At 37.8% G+C, this 20931-nt stretch overlaps 1 protein-coding gene across 3 annotated transcripts in view; it reads right to left on the reverse strand.

Annotated features, from left to right (window-relative positions):
• The window catches only part of ASPP (Ankyrin-repeat, SH3-domain, and Proline-rich-region containing Protein), a 58069-nt gene that overhangs the window by 20114 nt on the left and 17024 nt on the right, over nt 1-20931 (reverse strand). For 2 of the 3 annotated variants that reach the window (XM_088042834.1, XM_088042831.1), the window contains exon 5: nt 3847-3902. In XM_088042834.1, coding sequence (XP_087898960.1) covers nt 3847-3902 — 56 coding nt within the window. Of the gene's footprint in view, nt 1-3846; nt 3903-13192; nt 13492-20931 lie in introns of those variants that run through there. The other variant, XM_088042836.1, reaches the window with a different exon arrangement.

Below are 20931 nucleotides of genomic sequence, written 5' to 3' on the forward strand. Positions count from 1 at the left end.
GAAATGCAGGGTCGGAACGAAGGGGAAAATTTCAACGATTTAGAGACTGGAACTCAATAATTGTCATTGAACGTACCAATCAGCTATCATACGTAATGATATGCTTTGATTTCACACAAGCGTCAATGGCACAACATAATCCAATTAACAGCAGTATTAAATTCAGAGTGTGGCGGTGATGTGTAATTTAGTTTGGCATTTCTACACTTGTCGATGGTCAACGCGGGCAACGAGAAGTGAAATTAAATTTCACCAATCCCAATTTTTTGTCATCCGACTAAAAGAGCGTTTTTAAATCCACTTATCCGGTTCAGAAGACGAAAATTATGGAAATTCATCAAAAGAAACACTTCTTTAGCATCAAAGCAGCACACTTCAGACCTGATCCTTTGTAAATCGGCGAAATCACATATACGTGTTCTTTGGGAAAAAAAGTAGAGAGAGCTCGAGGAAATTGTTTGAGAACGCGATTTTGTGTTGCTAAATTTGCGTGATTGCAGCTAGTTAAATAAATTGCCCTTTCTAAAAACAATGAGTAATTCGGATTTATGAGGAAACATTTCTTTGACTTTTGTAGCCCGTAAATTACATCCGATTCTTTGAGAGGGAAGTCTAATCTGAAATCAGTTTTACTTACTTTGTCGCTAATGTCAAGCGGCGAAGTTCATCTTTGAATTTCGTTATTCTGTCGCAAGAATGTTACGTTGGTTGACGGGAATGTCAACGTTTACCTTTCCCGGAGTGCAACTTGAGACCAAACTCATTATGGTCATGTTATAGGTAATAAAAGTTTTTTCTGTCAATAACGCGCCGTGACTAATCGGTCTCATAAATTTTCAACAAGTTTTACCACAAAACACCAAATTCAATTCTGAACATGATCCTCCAATGATTGAAATCGTGTCTGAGAAGTGCATGATAAAATTATGATACGTGAAAGCAAGATTCTTCACATGTTATATAATATTATAGACACATTTTGCCATCTTCCGGTTTCTAAAAATTCGTGTCGTTCAACCCGCATCGTTCGTCTATTTGTGGAGATGTCAGTTGGTTTTTTCTTCCAGTTGATTTTTCAAATTCGCTGTTATTACGACCGTCATTCTGTGACGTGAAATATGGCAGCGATGAAAATAATGGTTCCACACTCGGATTGTGACCATTCGAATTTTAAATCGGGCATTATGTGTATATTAGGGATTTGAGCAGGGCGTAGCGAGACGGTTTATTAAAACACACCTTAATATGCCTCACGTGGATAGACGATGAGTAATAACAGTAATGGGGGCTGTGCAACCACCGGATTTATGCGAAAAGGGGTGTTAATTTTGGATGCGGTGGAAGGAGCTGGAGAAATATGTTCCATGACAATAATTCGAGTTAATTCAGTTTAAAATATTAATCGCGCAATTCCAGGCGTTTAGAGTGTTCAAGAAATGCAATTTTTGTGCTTCTGCTAAAATCCCGAGTATTTAAAACAGTTTTTAAATATTTAAAACGCTGAGATCCTGTCTCCTTTGTCGGTGTCCTTTTTTCGCCACAGCCAGTGGCGTATCATTTGACCACGCGCCCCTAATTACTCTCTCTCTTCCTTCGAAATTTACACACAATTAAAACGACCGTTTACGACATCATCATGCAAATGAAAATAGGAATTAGCGCGCCCCCATTGTTCGCTCTTATTTATTAACGTACGTCTAAATACATTCAAATCCCCCGCTTTCAGTTATCACATCCGGTCTTTTCAAATCAAGAAGAGTGACGCGCCGTTTCTTGTTAACTTCCGACATGTTTAACAGTGACACCAACTAAATAACATCTCTTTGTATTACGTTTCTCGTGATTGCGTCGCATTCAATTCGGCGTCTTTTGTTGGGACGGTGACGACAGTGGTGCCAACCGGAAAACGGTCGAAATTTACCTGTCAATCGATGAAATTACGTGACCTTGATGGCTAGTTCAAGGCCATCGAGTTGTGGTATGCGCGATTCGCGGGTGTTCCACCATGGGCGACCTGATCTGCTGCAAGACAACGTTTATTATTACGCCTGACCTTGGCGATGGAAGAATTTATTGTCGTATTAACTCTTTTACGAGCTCTCATGCATAAAATGCAAAAGTTTTCCCTTCGAAAATCTCATCGGGTTTGCAAATTGATATTTCGAGTGTTTCGTCTTTTCGGAATTCAATTCGGGCGGATTTGGTCTAACGAAATTTTAAGTTTCAAAGAGATTTTTACAGTGTTGCAGTAAGATTTATAGGACGATACGTGGAGTTTTAATGGGGCACGACTTTCGTGATTAAGACAGTATCAATGTTAGACATTCTAGATGGTGAGGACAATGCTAAACATGGCAACGGGTAATAGGCATATCTGCACCTTTACAGGACGAACGAACATGGTATTGTTCGACAGAAAAATCCTTCAATGTGAAAATTCAATGAACTTTTTGACCGAAAACAATGACATGAGTAGGTTCCTAATAGATTACTCACTGTTGGACACCTTGAGCGTCGCTAAAGGCTAGATTAAATCATCAACACAGCTCGCTGCGCTCGCCTAACTTCGCATACAACTACTACTTTTGATATTCAAAGACAAAAATTGTACTCGAGAAGTGGAAAGTCATTTCTAAAGTAGAATGGCCTCCTATTTCCGTGTTGCTTTATCAGGTCCGGATTCAGAGATATTCTTGAAAGAATATTTTTTTTAGGTTCTACTGTATTTATTTTCTTCATTTTTTCTTAAAAGCTTGCAGAGTTATAGGATTGCCCGACTAGTTTAATAAGCTTTCCAACGACCTATAAAACTCATCGCTAGGGTACGTACTTCCCATAATATTAATAAAAAAACTGATATCATGTCCCTAAAAAAATGCCGTTTTTAAGTGATTTTCATTTGCAATTGTCATATATCCAATTCAAGAATTATTACATCCATTTTTTATTGTAACGCATCATTGAAAATATTGAGACTGTGGCTTTTGATGCTCTGACAAATGCATTGCTATCTCTTATCGTTTAAAAGTTACAGCACAAAAAATATTGAAACTTTTTAAAAAATAAAAACTTTGCTGGCATTGCTTAAATATCCTAATTTCTAGATACATATTATTGAGCTTTATAATGATTTTAATGCTAACGCAGCGCAGAATACATTCTAGAAGACTTCTATGTGGAAGTTTTTGGGCCAAAAAAAAAAATAGAGGGTGGAAATCTTTAACAGCAGTTGTTCATATTTTTTTGGAAAACACGATGAGTAACTATTAAACACAAATACTCGTCAATCTATTGGAAAGTTAGCACAAAATAGGTGTCACTGAAAATTATTTTTTTCTATCGTCACTTCAACTTTTGTCCGGACAATTTGGTTGCACTAAACAATGAAAACATCTTACAGAAATTTGATCTGCTCTAAGGAGAATTTAGTTATCTATATTTATACAAAAAGGCAGTATTCGCAAACTAGAGGTCGAAAAACATTAAATAGTGAGATTTTGTCAAGTTCCAACTGTTAATTATGAAGAAATCTGCATGAAATCAGAGTACTTCTGACCTAATGGAGCAAAACGGGCTTCGGATTTAAAATCAGGAGGCAATAAGAAGAAATAAGAAATAACTTTCCACTGCTCCAGTGTAAATTTCGCTCATTTGTTGCCTAATGTTATCGTTGCATCTCTTGCACTTCTCACTTTTTCCGGAAAGCCTCCGTCAATTCCTTAAGTCACGTCGTGCAATATCACCGCGAAATCCCCCTTTTTACCCTTGTAAGTACGCCGATATGAAATTTTCCCCGTCGATCACAAAAACCGGCTTCATTCATCCTCAAATATTTATTTGACTTACCGTTTCACCGAAGTGATCTGGCTCCTTCATACCATTTCTCTTTTCGTAAGTCCCTCCTGCAACAAAATCGCCAATGAGTAAAAGTATACAAAATGTGAAAAAGTGTTTTTGCGGCCTCGATCTTATCGGTGTCAAGTTGAGCGATCGATTTCAAAAAAAATGTTTTGTAATACTTGCAGAACCGAATCTCGTGATTTTCATTTAAATTAGAAGATTGTGGAAGCGGAGATTCGAGTGTCTACATCAATTACGGTTTTCTTGTGACTATTAAAATTTATTCGCGGAGGGTGGATGAAATATAGGCAGAGGTGCAGAGTAAAATTGGATATGCATATTAGCGTAATTTAATCATTTCGTGTCTGTCATTTTAAAAAAAATTACTTGGCTCCAGGTCTCTAAGGCGTGAGTTACGAATTGCACTAATTGTCGGGCAGTTTTGCGAAGAGCTGGAGGTGCAAATGCGAACCAGGCTTCTAATGCCGGCTTATATTAGAAACTCCGGCGCGCCGGATGCAGCTTTGCAATTTGAAAACCGTCATCGTCACCAGTTTCGGAAATAATGCGGTGTCAACGTCGGTTAATCGAGGGTTATTTGCCTTAATGGTTGGTGTCTTTGACGACAATTTATCGGATGAAACTGCAGATTCATAACGAGATTAATAACAAAATACGTTTCGGGAGCTCCGTCGCTATCTTGCTGAATAAACGAATCAGAACGCCTCCGTCATGCTAAAGTAAATAACTCAACTCGACCGTGAAGGTTTCGACGATAAATCGCCAAAAACACGACATGGTAAATGCAAAATCGAACGACTAATTTATCGGAGGGAAATGGACAGATTGGAAAAGAAATGGAGAGAAAATGACTGATGTGGACATGGTGGCCTAAAAGCTCCAAGAACCACGCCTTGGACGGCGGACATATGGTCGCATCGTAACGATTTTATGTTAAAAGTCGTATTAGCTACACAATCTACAATTAATGTTGCGGTAAAAACATTTTATGTTTAAACAACAATGTGTTATTTATCGTTGTAAATTCCTCTGTAAACGAGAATGCACGTGTTTTTTCCCACTAACGCAACAATTTTTCCTGCAACGTCTTGACTGGACAAGACACGGAATTAACTTTTAACAAGTTGTGAAATATCATCCAGATTCTGTCAGTAACATTACGTCGTGCAGAAATAACACGTTCTGCCACCTACAAGTCACAATAAACATAAAATGTGTTATATGCGATACAATCAAAGCAACATGCTCATTGTAGTTTATCGCACCAAATAAACGCCAGATTTTCTGAAAAACCACACACTCACGATTGAAAAATCGGCATTTGCATTTATATGAGTCTTAATAAAACAGACTAAAATAATCGATAAAAAAATGAGGAGAAGTCAGTGGGGTTCGAACCGAGTCACGAGTTTTCTGTATACTTTATATGGTAATACCGTCACTTTCGCAGCACGTTTCCAATTACCTGTCAATTTCGTTCTGTGGTTGAGGATTGACATTGCCGCCCCCTGTCGCGCTTATTTTTTGGAGCCCGTCATTTTCACGAATCCTGGTTCGCAGCAAGAGGGTTTTTCCTAATGACGTTCATACACAATACGTGCAGAATTCCGGGAGCAACCGTGCAGTGTGAAAACGTTTGAGGATGAAGGAATAAGTTCCAAATTAAATTTGACGCTGCAGTTTCGAGTTGTGACAAACGAAATTCGAACTGCTCCTTTATATTCACTTTCTTCCTTGTTAAATTTAATTAATCGAGCGTGTTCGTTCCCGATAAAAAGCTGTTGTTTCACACCTACGCCTAATCCTGTGTGCTTTGCCAAAGAGCACGCAGGATTATTCCTGCCAACATTCGCTTATATGTACGAAACCAGGTCAGGTGTGTTTTCATAATAAACTAAACCATTTTGCGGCAAGCTGAAATTCCCAGCATTCAACAATACAACAAAACGAATCATCCAGATCTTCCAGATCGATACACTCAAAATGAAAAAATGAAAGCAAACCTTGATGCTGGAAAAATTTCCCAAAGGATCACTCCAGGGGTGGTAATAATTATTAAAATTTTATTGCTCGTTTTCTGTAGTTTTTGCACGCTTTCGCGACGGATATGTTCCGGAAATGGACATCGGGTGCATCGTCATAATATCGTACAGGATATCCGGAGAACCGTTGTTTTATACGTTATTTCACCTGTTTTATGAATGAGGCGAGTGGCTCATTCATTGCTTTCCGGCCGGTGGGAAGCTGTAAGTCAACAAGGGGTGTGAATGGGGTTCTTTTCCAAGAGTTTAAACAAAGTTGTGATATGTAGAAGTTCTTATCACTCGCCCTTTTGATTAATGACGGGACTACGACACTTTTGTGTGCTTTCTTCATTTCACCCGGCTCGTTTAACGCACTTAGCACTTTATTAAGGGACAGAGGCGGCCGCTCGCACCTCAAAAAAGCCGACGAAATTAAAACGATCGTTAAAACGAAGCTCTTAAATCCAGACGAAATCCATCAAAATCGTTTCTAGACGTGTCCGACAATGTGAGAAAAATTCACAGAGCAAATATTTGCATTTTTGTCGTATTTGCATAAGCTTCTCTGGTGAGTGTTGACCCATCAGAATCAGCAACCGCTGCTTTGGATGGGAATGAAACGGACGAAAATATTTGGAAGTGAGTTGCTGGTCTTGATTTTCATAGTCCTTTGTCAACGTCGGTGCTCACCTCCTCCTCATTATTCAGATGGATATAGTTAATGCTCCTCTGTTTGAAACTACGATCACGACCACTTTCCCTGGAACGTCGACGCCAAACCGAACTAATCACTTTCGTTGTTACCAGCACGTGATTACAAAATGGCTGTAATAACAGCGATTTACGAGAAAATTACAACAGATTCAAAGAAGGCCAAGCGAACGAAAAATCGGCTGACCGGTGGTAATTCCAGATATTTAAAAAGCGTTAAACAAATTTCAGTGCCTCAGCGCAAGCTGGTTTTAGAAAGGAATTCGATACTGCTTCGGCGTTATTTTTTGGGCTTTGATAATGATAACGGACTGGTAACTGTTTCATTTGGCATTTGATAACATTAATCACATCTCTTCCAGTATTTCAAAGTGAAAAGTCCGGCTATAAAATTAACTGTTGTCTGCACAAAAACCAAATGAAAGAAACTCGAAACATTCATAATTTCACGGTGTGACACAGAAGGTCTTCTTTTATGGCCATTTCTAATCACAATTTATTGTTGAAGTTTAAGGTGAAGCTTTCTGTGGTACAATTTTTCTTAAGATTCATTGCAGCAGCATTTCCTTTGAGTTTTCGTCGAGAATACTTGTAAAAGAATGCGTTGTGCCCTGTTTGCAAATTGTCTGAAATTCCCACCTTTCTCCTCTTTGCGTCCGAAGAATCCTCTCCTCCCACGTTACTCTCGAGGCATTTCTCAACATTCCTCAACAACGTCCACATCTATAAGCGAACTCTTGAGTCAGAAGATGCGGTTTGTGGTCTTACAACGCATGATCCAAATTACTGTCATTACCAGGAAAATGACAGACGTTTTACCGTCTTCGCTGCTATTTTCAATTAACGTTGGCAGTGTCGTCGTTGATTTTACGACACCGTTTATAGACCTGCGGTCTACGTTCCGAACGTCTTCATTTTCTTAGTTGCGTGCCAGACTTGCAAAAAAAACATGCATATTTCTTGCGTTTAATGAACGAAACAGGTGCTTTGACCATTACGGAGCATTCATCAGTCTTCAGGTTTTGAGAAGGATTTTCCGGGATTCTTTTAATTTGCGTCGAAGGTGAGGACCACCCGTCCGAGTGAATGATAAATTTCTACAATTACGCTAGAACGCTTAAGCTTTATGGTAAGTAATAGCCGCTGGTTCTTAATAAGCAAAAACAGACCGAACGGGTGTAGCGAGTTGTGTACGACATAATAATGTGCTCAAATTACGGAGGAATATTGCTTTTCATATTTCATGGACGAGGAATTTACATTTCTGCGAGCTGAACTGCCTTCGCAGGTTGTTACAGACTTTTATTATAACAAAAATTTTCTTCGAAGAGTAAACACTGAACTATTCACTTTGTTATTTCAAAAAGAGGCTCTGATTCTGCGATTTCACTTCATCAATTTAGAAGAATTGTTGTTCCGCCATGAAATCAAGCATAAATTTTCTGGGCTTAAGACCGCATCTCATTGAATTAAATGTTTGAAACGACAGTCGAGATATTAGTTGCGATAAATTATTCAAGAGTCAGTAGTGAAGATTTGGACTTGATACTCCCGGAATTGTAAAGGAGGAACTCGGAGCAATTTTCGGGGCAAATTATTTATCGCTCTCATTTAAATTATTTAAGCGTCTGAGGGAGTGAGCAATACGTCATGTTCAAACAATGAAATTTCTAGTGTCAAGATAAACTGGTATTTTTGAGCAAATTATGTGTCCATTACACAAGCCTTTTGTGACGTAACCTTTTAACCTTTGATTCAATAACACAATCCATAATTACATCTTGGCGTAACAAACAGTTTCTTGGATCCCACCAACGTAACGAACGTTCCCATGTTAATTTATTCATTGTGATAAAAAGTTATCTCCGGAAAAAATTCATGCAAAGTGGATTTGTGTATTTGCATGTTCTACTATTCATTTTTAATTGCACGTGTAACGTGGAGAGCATTTCTGCGCCATTTACCACGTTTAAAAACTCCGCTGTTTACTCGGTATATTTAGTTCTGCGAGTCTTAGTTTTGGAGGAAATTTATTACGAAACAATAACTCCATCAATCACGCAAGAAAAAATCGAGATAAACAACAGTATTGTCTTCAGAAACAATGCCAATGCAATGGAGGCGGAAACCTTCCAGACCGCCATTAATTAACGAAAATAAACCAATTACAATTGTATCGTAAAACGAAGATTTTGCGTGACTGAAGACAGAGATGTGCATCAGGAAGAACGGAAATAATTAACTGCATTTTTACTGCGCGCAGCTGCATTTAAGGACAATCTTAAAATGGAGGGATATCAGAAAAGCCACAGGATACACAGGATTGCCATTAGACTAAATAACAATCCGCAAAAGCCAGAATCCAATCGCATTTAGACCTCGGAAAGCTCGATCCTGTCGCGGATATTAATTGCGATGAAATTGGAGAGAAACTTTGATTGAAAGCGAAAAATTCCCCAGATAAAGGAGCTTTTGCAAGTTTTATTTGTATTGGCACCTCCGAACGAATAATGGATAAACCAACAGTCGTGACAAGTCTAATAATGGCTTCTGGTGTTGTAGTTGGATAATTTATAACGTCCATCATGTACTTGCAAAACAGCGAAATCGATCATTTGAAATATTAATGTCTGGACTTTTGGGTCTAAAATTTTTCCCTTGGAATTCCAGTAACCCAAGGATAACGTTAAAGTTTTATTGCTCCTGCAAATACTTATACTTGCTAATGAGTATTGAAACTCTGACATTTACTCAAGTTTTTCTGCACGAGCCATTGCGCCGCCACCACCAGTGAGTGGCATTTACTCCGAATACATAAAATTATGTAAATTCTTGTCTGCACTATAATCACAGGAAATTATTCGAACAATTCCATTTATGCAACCATTAATAGCGGCGCGAACTTTTCTTTCGATTTTTTTCCTTCCACCCCGTCGATTTTCGGCGAAAATGTAGGTTTTAAATTAACGGACCTACCCACTCTAGAGATTTATTATTCACGACACGGTACTATTAATGTTTGTGACCCACTTGGGTATTTAAATTCCGACGTCGAGATCGGATAAAGATGCAATACATTGTTCTTTTTATAAGCCGACCATCATTCAATGACCCCCTTTGGACTTTTTAGAAAGTTAAATGACAACGGTTTCACTTTTCTGGGTGGAAAAACGGTTTTGTATTTTGGACACAACAGCTCCGGATAAATAGCGAATTCTTACTTAATGAACAAACTTCGGAAAAATCGTTAAATTAACGCCTCTAAATTGGTTCCTTCCCTTATTTTTATCGTGCTGTTCTTAGATGCATTCACGCTTTTCTAGCCGTTTAATTAAAACACACATTACTTACAGATGAGAGGAGTGCAATAATGGCTTTGAACAATTAATACTATGCTTCGAACGAATGCGTGTTATTTCCTTGTGCCTTTAACATATCCATTCAACACGACTATTTTAATTTCCTTTTGCATTCCTATCCGTTGCTACAAACTTGGAGTAATAGGATCAGACATGCGACAGAACAGATGTCAATACCGTTAGTACTGATTTCTACCTTATTGGGGTTGCTACTAAAAAACTAACGTGGAATTCGCAGCACTGCCTTAAATTTACTGGAGGACAATAGTTTATGCTTGGAATAGCAGAGAGGTTGCATAATGGAGACGTGAAAGTTTCGCTGTTTTGTGGATGGAAATATGTGTATTGCGAAGAACGGATAACTTGTCAAGATTCTGTATATTTTTACCTTCTTTTATTGAAAGAATTTCAAATTATGTCAGTTTCGTACTTACATTGCAAGGAGCCGAAAAATGCGCTCTGAAAACCGTACATGAGTTAATAATAATGTATAATGACTTGTTGTGGGAAATAATTTTACGGTAATCAATGAGATTAAGGTTAATTAAATTATAAATGTCAAACAATGATAAATTGAGAAATCAATTTAAAACTTGAATATTATTTGTGAATTCACCAAAAATGTCGTGTTTAACAACTTTTTCATGCATGACTTTCAAAAACTAAACCCAGTTAAGACCTAAATTAGATAATGCTTTGTTAAATTCACTGCTAAAGCCCATTTTATTACAGTTTTATAAATGTAATTAGTTTCATTTCTAGATTTTCGTTATACTCAGAAGCGCCTATAATTAGGCAAAACTGTACTGTACAATTTTATTCACAGATAAAAATGTAATCTCGTGTTTACCATTGGCGAACATCTGGTGATTACTACAGTTGAATTTTTGTGCTTCCACCAGACTTAATTTTCTCCTTAAAAATACAAACAAAGTGTCCTTGCGTTATCCAGGCAATATCCTTTTAATTTTGCGCTAATTTACAAACTGGACTTATGTAAATATTGTTTGTAATTAATTAATAAACTAGACGTTCATTTCCTAGCCCGTTTCTTTTAGCAATTATGTAAAAGGTTTAAAAATTGTACTTTGGCGGCTATCAATATTTATTTGTTTCCTCGGCTAACGAAATTTTCCCGTTGTCCCTTCACTTCTGGAATTCACCTTTCTATTCCGCTAAATTAAATTTATCGCATCCTCCTCACAGGACCAATCTACACCATCTAAATAGAAGTGGCAACATCTCTGTTTACTTTATCGTATTTGCTATTGTGAATTTTTTCCAGTCTACAAAAAATAAGTACAGACCAAACACAACAACTCAAACAATAAAGAGCAAATAATGCGAGGCAGGTACAACACAAAGGGCTTCCTGCGAGCGAATTTTTCTTTTTGTCAAAGTGTGAATGTTAGAAACCGAGATTCATAATAGCTTTTGAAGTTATGAATGAGGAACAAAGAGAAAATATGTGTTGGGGGTTATTGGGAATGTTTGGATTGACGTCGAGGGTTGCTATAATTGTGTAAGTTGTAAGAAGGAATTTCTCATTTACTATCCGAAGAAGAAGAAAAGTTGACCCTAATGGAAGCGGCGTTTGCACGTTTGACAAAGTAGGTCGCTGCATTTCCGACACTTCCTACTCAGGTAAATGCACCAAGAACGAGGTCTTCATTTACGGTCAAAATTTCGTTGATTTAGTGTGTTTCAACGAGTCGTAGGAGTCGGAATAGAAAGTCGCAATTATTATCGTTCTAAAAATCTGTTATAGCGGTCGTAAACAATGGTATACATAATTTCTTGGTGCTTTCACACGCACACTCCTACAACGTTGGCATAGTTCGTCTTTCCACTTCCTCGACCAACGTAATCCATATTTGAAAAATAAACTGGTTCAGCTTCTTGTTTTTACACATTAAGTCTTCTTGCTCTATAATTTAAAGCTGTAATTTCGCGCCTCGGGCTCTTCCCACCCAGATCCAATAATCTCAAAGCAAATAGGCGAGATATAGGAGTTTTTGGGATTATTTACTTTATATTAACACTTTTGTGGCCCACTATTTGCTCACTTCTCATGGGAAGATCGATAAAACGAAGGAACACTCCGTGTAATTATTCATTGCATAATGTTACAATTAGGTGAAAGTTGGAGTTGTTTAAACTTGAAGAGCTGTAATAATGCTCAAATCTTTATATTGTTTCGAGAGATAAAGAGACGGAAATGAATTCCAACTTCTCTTGGAATATTGAATAATTCAAGCCACCATCTTGAAACTAATTGCTCTAAGTCTCCCGCAGAATACTTCTAAAAGCAGCTTTTTACCACGTGTTAATCTTAATCCATTAACTAATGAAGCGCAGCTAGTTCACGTTCATTTAATTGAACTTGCAACTATGTGCAAGAATCTTATTTAATTGCTTCAAACTTAAACTATAACGTGCACTTTTGTTGGGTTATTGGATCAGTTTTGCAAATGTGGGCAGTTTCGTTGAACTTTGACACTGGTTTGCTTGGCCTGAATTTCTCTCGTGGCTAAAACGCCGGTTTCTATTTCTATCCATAAATGCATATCTTTTCAATTCATAAAGATATTTATCTAATTAAGCGACTTTCTCCGGAGAGCCCGGACCACCGAATTCGTTTAAAACAAAAATTTCTTATGTAACAGGTTAGTAGCACTGAATTTTGATATTTAATACTGCCTTAATAAACTACGAACACATTTCAACATTCTTTTTCAATTTTTGAAGTTAAAACCGGTGGGAAACTTGTGATTAAGTGGAAGATGTGAGCTCTAATTGAAATTTAGCAGAAAGGTCAAAGCCGTTCCTCTGGTTCCATTTTACAAACCATAACCTCAATAGTACCACTCGGCGAAACAATATGTGCTACTTGCACAAAAATCGGCATTCTTGAGCCGTGACTTCTCCAGGAAAGCCTTGAAATTTCCTATTGAACTTCTAGTGGGTTCTTTGTGAAAAAATAAACACGGAGCGCTTACGTTCGCGCGAGTCAATTGAGGAATTCAGTTTGTTTATTGGATCGTCCATTCTCTTTTTATAGGAGGATAGTTTTTCAGGTGTAAAGAGTTCTGTGTTTGCATTTGATGAACAGTTGTTCAGTATTGACGTCTAACCGTTGGGCAATTTGTATAACCGTTCATCGGACAAAAATGACATCGATGAATCTGCCGTGTTATTGGTGTTGAAAGTAGTTAGATAAACAACGGTACTACTTGCCCGGGAAATTACCCCAGTCGGGGTAAGAATTCCAACGGAGCTAAAGAGCGGTCGTGTAAGTCGTGCTCAAGTTTTGCATTGGTAATTCCAGGCAGGCCACCCAATGGTACGCCACAAAGGCACTTTTTTTAAGAAAAACCCACAATTATCATTCACTGCACTCTTTCGCACACACTAGAACACATATGTTGGACACATTTCGCGTTAGATTTAGAGGGAACGTTGAAAAACCGTTGGTTTTCGAGCTGACGCGGTACCTACCGGTCGTACCTTGGTTCAAACTGGTGCTGGCAACGACATCAACCTGTGAGAAGAGGAGTGGGGGTATTTGAAGTACCTGAGCGCCGGATCGCGTTCTGGCTTTAACGAGCGGTTATGCACCTGCCGGAGTTTGGAGCCCAAACGAGAAGAAGGCACTCGCGAAAATCGCGCCAAAATGGCACAGCTCTCCCGCCAAATTTCCAACAGACAAACTACTTTAAAAAGTAGACAGGGGTCTCCAAAAATTTTTTTGCGTGTGTGACCAGGACTAATCCCAGGATCAGGTAATAATACCCAACACCCACGATTTTTTTTGAGGGCTCCTACATACCTGGCATACCAACCTATGGATGGATGAATGATGGTCCGAAAAAGGTGGCTGACCTGTTCCATTCAGGTGTGTTTGTTTTTAAAGATCAAACACTTCGATTTGCATTAATAAAATGTTTAATAGGCTGCTAAACGACCAATTAGTTTTGAATGGAATCGAAGGTTTGTGCTCCTGCAGGATTTCCTACAACTCCTTCACTAATTGCATTTTTTTTTGTTTATAATTGCGTCGAAAAAATTAATAAAGCGTGGCTACATGAAAGATCCCTTTTCATGGACTGTATTGGTAATGAGAGCTTTGATCACGAGAAGGAAACAGAATTTTTTATTGCCGGCGGAATAATGGTGAAAACTGCAATGAAAAGAGATGGTTTCAAATGAAGCAAATACCTTTTGAATTCTTGGATAATTATATGCAGAACTAAAGCTCCATTTAGAACACGAGCTCCATGTTTTTCAGTTGCTATTTATTATCTTCTATTGATATTAGATCCAAGATTTAATTATTAATTTATCTTTTTAATGTGGACAGTTACGAGGCAAAGCTAGCTGATTTTACGTTCTATAAAATGGTTTAATGACCTATTGGTGGTATTATGTAGTGTTTGTTCCAGTTTATTGGTTGGAATGGCTTTGAGGAGCTACTAGTTTATAAATTCATGTTCTTTTGCCCCTCTATCACATTTCCAACCCTTAATTAACAGGCCGTAGATCTTGGAAATTATTACCGTATTTTTCGTCACGTTCCAATTACCTCTCAGCACCAAAATTAAATTTCTATTGCATCAAATTAGTCAATCCACTTTGTAATTTTCAGCAACTCAATCATGGAATCATTATAACGTCGATGAAGAATACCGAGAAATCGCAAGGTCGCAACAAAATGAAGAAGCTTGCGTGGGATATTCAATAATTCTGTGATTAAATTTGCATGTAGTTGAAATGACAAGTTGAAGGAGTGGAGCAAAGCCGATTTACGAGAAAGAGAAATTATCATTTTCTGATGTGCTCTATGAGGAGGAAACTTTTGTAAATGATAAATTTTAAACATGTTAAATATGAGTAGAAAGCATAGCAGCAGTTTCCATTTTCGGCTTATTTGTCTGAGCACCGCAATCCAAACAAAGCGGCTTTATTTGCGATTATTTCTTTAATATCCGACGACATTCGTGAATTCAAAGATTTATGAAGCAACGTCTGTTTGTTTTGAGTAAATTCTATTAGAAATCCCGTCAGCAGCGTCCTTATCTCTTTAATTACTTTAATGCTGTTGAATTTTAATGCGTCTCAATTTTTAGCCTGTGATTTGCATTGTATTTACTTCATATTCTCTCAATTAATTCCGAATGTGTTGTGTAATCTTGATTGAACGTCCTCGACCATACTCACAAGGTAAAAGCCATCGGATATCATGGAAACCGTCACATTATCATATTGGGAATTAATTAGGCTCGCTTTCACTCAATTCTCAAACTAAATTTCCTCGACGTGATCGTCCCAACTCCGAATTTTAATTGTGAATTATCGGAAATAACGAGGAATTTAATTGAATCTGAGGGTGTCGATACAAATTCCGGCAGCGTCGAAACAATTCCAGTTAACGAGTTTTTCTCCCATTAAACGTTATGATTTCCTCTAAAATATGTTCGCGAGATTTTAATTTGATTTTATCCATAGTCGATTTTTTCGCTCGGACTTCAGGAAGAAAAATATTCAGTAAACATCCTGAAACAAGTTGGGTTCTTTCGTTTCGTATCGTAACGATTTTGCCTTAGGCTCGGACCGTGTGAGAAAAGGAAGAACGAAGCCGCATTCCAACAGGTGTTTGTAGGTTAAGGAATTTGGCTTTAAGCCGACCTAGAAGGTAAAGACTGGCGCGAACGCGACCAGAAAGATGAGAGTTAGACGAGGGCTGCAGACCCCGAGCGACAGAGAGGGCGATTTTGCGAAAATAACCAAAATTTCACCACTGGGATTGTTTCCAGGTGACAAGGTAAAAGGGAAACGGCGAAGGGGTTTATTAATATTTTTATTTAGTCGCGAATTGGGTTGTTTTGATACTCTTTTCGAGCAATGATTGCCTTTTTAGCAGTTCTAAAACGAAGAAAAGGAACTTTGTGCCCCAGTCTTTATTGCTTTTTTTCGATAGAATGAAGTACAAATCGCATTATGAACACTTTATTATTTTTTTACAAGCGCTGTTCATTTCAACTCATGTTTCTCCGCAGGAAATAAATAAACTGTGCATTTGTTCCTCAGATATTAAACTTCTTATAACGACAAATCTGGGCGAAAAATTGCGGAAGCGGCTTCCGTTATTAAAGGACCGAGTTCTCCAAGTTTGTACAACAGAAACAAACCTCTCTAATTTAGACACGGCGTTTTCATGAATATTCTATAAAATTGAACGAAAGTTGTGAAAATTAGATAAACGCTTGGAATTATTCAACAAAAATTAATTGTAATGTTTGACACGAATTCTGCCTTTTACGACAGGTGGTGGGTCCTTTGGCCACATTTTATAGTCGCAATTTTCCAGCCCACAATCAAAACAACCCCTGTAACTGTCCTCTATTTAAATAATGTCAAGTAAATTCACAATTAATTTCGTCATAAATGGACCTTTCTCAAACCACTTGGACTTTAGTAATTGAACGTGAATGGAATTAGCACACGTGGCAATTCTACCCTTAAATGGCCAACGGTGAGGCTTTTTTGGTCGTTTAGTATTCTACATTCACGCGTCAATTTTTCTCTCCTTTCAGAAATTAATTAACACTCGTTTGGCGTAAATTAATGGCGTCTCGACGCTGTCTTCCAGACAATATCGTGAAACTGTCAAGTACAGAAACGCTCGAATAATCGATGCTTGGAACGTTTTTTCAACTGATTATATTCCCGGGAAATGATAAACTCGGATGAAATGTCACGCGACTAATCCAACGCCTCGACGGATACGTACATTGTTGCATTCCTACGATAACGTGTCTGGAATAACACCCAGAGAACGCGAATTGCATTTATTTCGTCTGTTATCAATCTCTAGAAAATTTGCGGGAAATTTCAAGTCACAAGAAAATGAATTGTAAACGTACATTTAACACCGCGGTAATTTGGAAATGGAGGAAATGCATACGGTCGAACTTTCAGCGTGAATTTCCACGCCAGCGGAAATAGCAGTTGCACCAATTTCTGTTTGGATGCATTTAAATGCGATCTGAGCCGGTTAATCCCCGATCAATGCAAGCGGTAAACAATGGCGCTTAAGAGAATGCAAGTGTACTAAATTAAAAGGTAATGGGAAATCGATTTTGTTTAAAATGATCAAACTCTCTCAAACGGGGCTTGTTTTCAATATGAGATTAAGATCAGAGAAGTTCGCTGTTTAAACTTGGAAACTAGGGAATGTACTCGGAATGTTGCAAAAGCTGGAATTTAAACTACATTTTTAATGAAATTGTAATTCATTTTGTAATTGTAACAGCGGTAGTTTGGTTGGAATATTGTTTCTGTTAGCTTGTTTGAAACAAAGCTCATGCTCGTAATAATGATCTAGGAAAATATTAGTTTAATGTACATATAGGTGTTTTGTATGAAAATTATTGATATTACATTTTTGTTTGTTGCGCTGTGGAAATGAGAGTTGTTTTGGTTGGAGCGCTCCATAAAGCCCCTCAGATTTAATTGTTAATTTATACCCCCATTAACTCCTCCAAGTTTTCCTTCTCCCGCAACTAGATTAAACTAGATCCTCGTTAAAAATATTTGCACTATTGAAACGCGTTACCACCTGCGAAAAGTCTTTTATCCCGAATATTCAAATCTCCCATAAGCATCGCTTCGCCTGTATTAATCTGCTGCAATGCGGACGAAAAATAATGAAAAGTCAAAAAAAGCGCGCGTTAATTTCATTAAAAACTTTTTTAGAGAGAACGCTAAGCGCCCGTCAATAAATCACTGAAAAAAACTGATAAACATCGCTTCAGGTGAAAACATCATTTTTCCTCGAGCGATGACACGGGCTAAAACCGGGGTCAATTTTCAGACCGAAATCGATGTTGTAACCCTCGGTATTTCAAAGTGTCACCTAATTCTTTCCCAATGTTACACATTCAATTACTTGGGTCCGCTGTAGAATACAGGGTGGTTAAATAAATCTCAATTGTGGCGGAAACGGGGAATCGGAAGGAATTAGTTTAAAACCGACGCAATAATTTCAGTTTTTCTCAGACGGGAAATGTGTGAGGGGCTTTGGTCCTGACGTGACCTAAACCAATTCCATTGTGCCATACTCATTCACTTTCACGTTTAACGAAGAAAGTTTCGATATAAATTTGACGTTTTAATTAGAGCAGCCATAAACTCAAATTTATACTTTGGCTTAGAAGTTGACACAAATTAATTTCTAACGAGCTTAACGGTTAATTAAAATTTTCAACAAATTGATTTATTAGCGGGTCTTGGTTTATTGGAAAAATATTCTAATGTCGCTGAGAGCTAGAGAATTTTATCGCAACTACATTAAACTGGATTGAATGTTTCAATTTGAATTGGTGAGTAAAACTGGAAATAGTGACCGCAATCCTTTTAACGTAACGAGAGTGGAACGACGAACGTCTCTAGTAAAAAAAATCGTTAATTAGAGACTTGAGTCTAATTTCCATCAAGTGTTATAGCACAGCCTCTACGGTGTCTTGAGTGAATTTTTACTGGGTTTTAATGAAATTGAAGTAATGGCACTCTTCGCTCTTTCTTGGGATAATTATTTAAACGTAGCATCAAAGATTCAACAAAATGGGGGTTTTTAAGAGGTAATGAAAATTGATTGCGGCCTGTTACAAAATCGCCGAGTTCAAAACTCGATTAATTAATGTAAAAGTGGTTATTTACCAACGTGGTTTTTTCAGAGATTGACTAACAAACGGTTCAAGTTGTCATTAAGATGCTAATTGTAAGGTCGCAGTCTGATTCAATTCAAATTTTGAAAGCAGCCCAAATTCCCCAAAAACGCACCCCCGGGATTACTATGAACAAAGGCGCGGCTCCCGTCACAGTTGAAGTCTTCGACTAAATTAAACTGTAGGTTCAGAGTGCGGACTTTCCGGATATTAACTATTAACCAAATACCATTAGATCCTTTAATTAGGACATTCACAAACAGACCTAATTTAGTGAAGAGACATAATTGTGTTTGTGTCCAATCTGATTTAAGTCGGTGTCCATAAATCCAGCTTATGAGGCATCTTAGTCCTTTGTCGCCAAGTCAGGTCCTGGACTTTTTGTAAATGTATGTCGAACAAAAGGGACGGGGGCGGCGCTACATCAGACGCAATTTATATGTAAATGTCGACTGATATTTCTCTAATAGGGATTGTACCCGGAATATTACATTAACATACCGGAAGAAATTTGTTGCAAACATGATTAACGATGTAGTAGATCCAGACAACCGGAAAAAAGAATTGCGTGTAGTGCCAGAGCACCCCAAATCCGAGAGTGTGAATCCGGCTTTAGTCAAATCCAGTCGAACCGATCCAGGTATTACCCAATCTGAAATTGCTTTTTGAAAAGACTAGCGTCTCAGGGGTGTTATTAAAGTTTTAATTATGTTTTGAAATATGCACTTAATAAAACGGTGCTTTTGTTTGGTGAGCATGAGAAAATTAATTTAGTCCAAAAGACGATTTATTATGATAATCCGAGCGGATTTACCCTCCTCGAAAAATAATTCGACCCCATTTGAAAAAATAAAAAAACTCCCGTCAACGTGCCATTTAAAAGTTACTATGACGTCGTTGCCAACGTGGTTTATCTCCGTAAAACAACTCCCTGAAGGACTCGTTTCAGTGCAAATTGCTTCCAGGAAGCGACAGCAATCGGGAATTGTTCTAATTAAAAGTGAAGCCAACATACGTCCGGATAATTAGAGTGCGTTTACAAGGGTGAAAAATTTTAGTTTGGCGACGCACTATTTATTCCTGAAATTACCTTTTTAATTAAGTTTGGAAAAGGTGAAACACGTCGATCTCAGGGTTAAAGGACAACGAAATCAGGACGAGGTCCTGCAATCTCGACGTTATTAAAGCCAGGAGCTTCCTTTGAAGTGTCCTCGGAGCGAAACAGGAGTCATCTAATCAAGCTTTTGTTGTGATTCTTTCACGATCTGCCAAATGCCCGTTAAATACGATTTAAGTTTGATAAGGATGGAAAGGATGAAAAGGCACGAGTGAGTTAATTGGCAATAAGTCACTACATGAAAGATAACTGCAAACACGAGAAAAAGTCTAAAATTGGCAACACACAAAGTCTCTACTTTCCATACAGTTTAACAGCGCTTTAATCCCCCGGAATCTCTCTTCTTCGGAGCGGATGATAGAAATAGTATATCTGAAAAGCGTCACTAAATTTCAGGCATGAAATCATACTCATTTAAATGCATTGCGCTCCGTTGCTTCTAAAGACTGTGATAACAATTAACTATTTTTGTCCCGTTCACTTATCAACTCGTTTTTCAGCTAACTCTTTTTCTAAATCCCGATCTAACTTTGTTTATGTTATCAAAAGACGCTTGGTTCTCCCATTAAAGAAATCAAATAAATTGTACGAGTCTCGACGGTGTGCTTTACGGTGATGGATGGGGTACACGAAAAGTCTGTAAAGAACTAAAGCTGGAAATCCCTAATGAATCGCCACAATAAATAACTCATTTCCCGCTTTTCATAAACGACCGTTGGCGACATACGAGACCTAATTAAAACAGAAAATTTAAGAATTATACGTGGTTTTCACGACGACGGCTTAATTTATTCTCATAAAAGACACGTCAGTGGCAGTTTTCTTTTTCTTTCCCACAAGCGCAGAATAAACACGAGCGGATGAATAATGGGAATTAAATTATGAAATTAATTAAATAGATTGTGTATTGCGGGACCCAGTGAATAATCAGCAGCCTGAAACTATTTCCGAGCTCTGTAAAATATGACGGAATTAAAGGTCACTCTCATTCTATCGTAAATAATGTTCTCGATAATATCAAAAACAGGATTGGTTTCAAATCGAGACACATAAATTCGGATTTATTGCTTTGCGGACCTTATCACAGGGCGGCAATTAAAGAGAAATTTTTTGGGTATTAGAAGCTCTTGAAT

Source organism: Gnatocerus cornutus, chromosome 8 (assembly GCF_029298725.1).
Source record: "Gnatocerus cornutus isolate USDA-ARS CGAHR chromosome 8, icGnaCorn1.1, whole genome shotgun sequence".
Lineage (NCBI taxonomy): Eukaryota > Metazoa > Arthropoda > Insecta > Coleoptera > Tenebrionidae > Gnatocerus > Gnatocerus cornutus.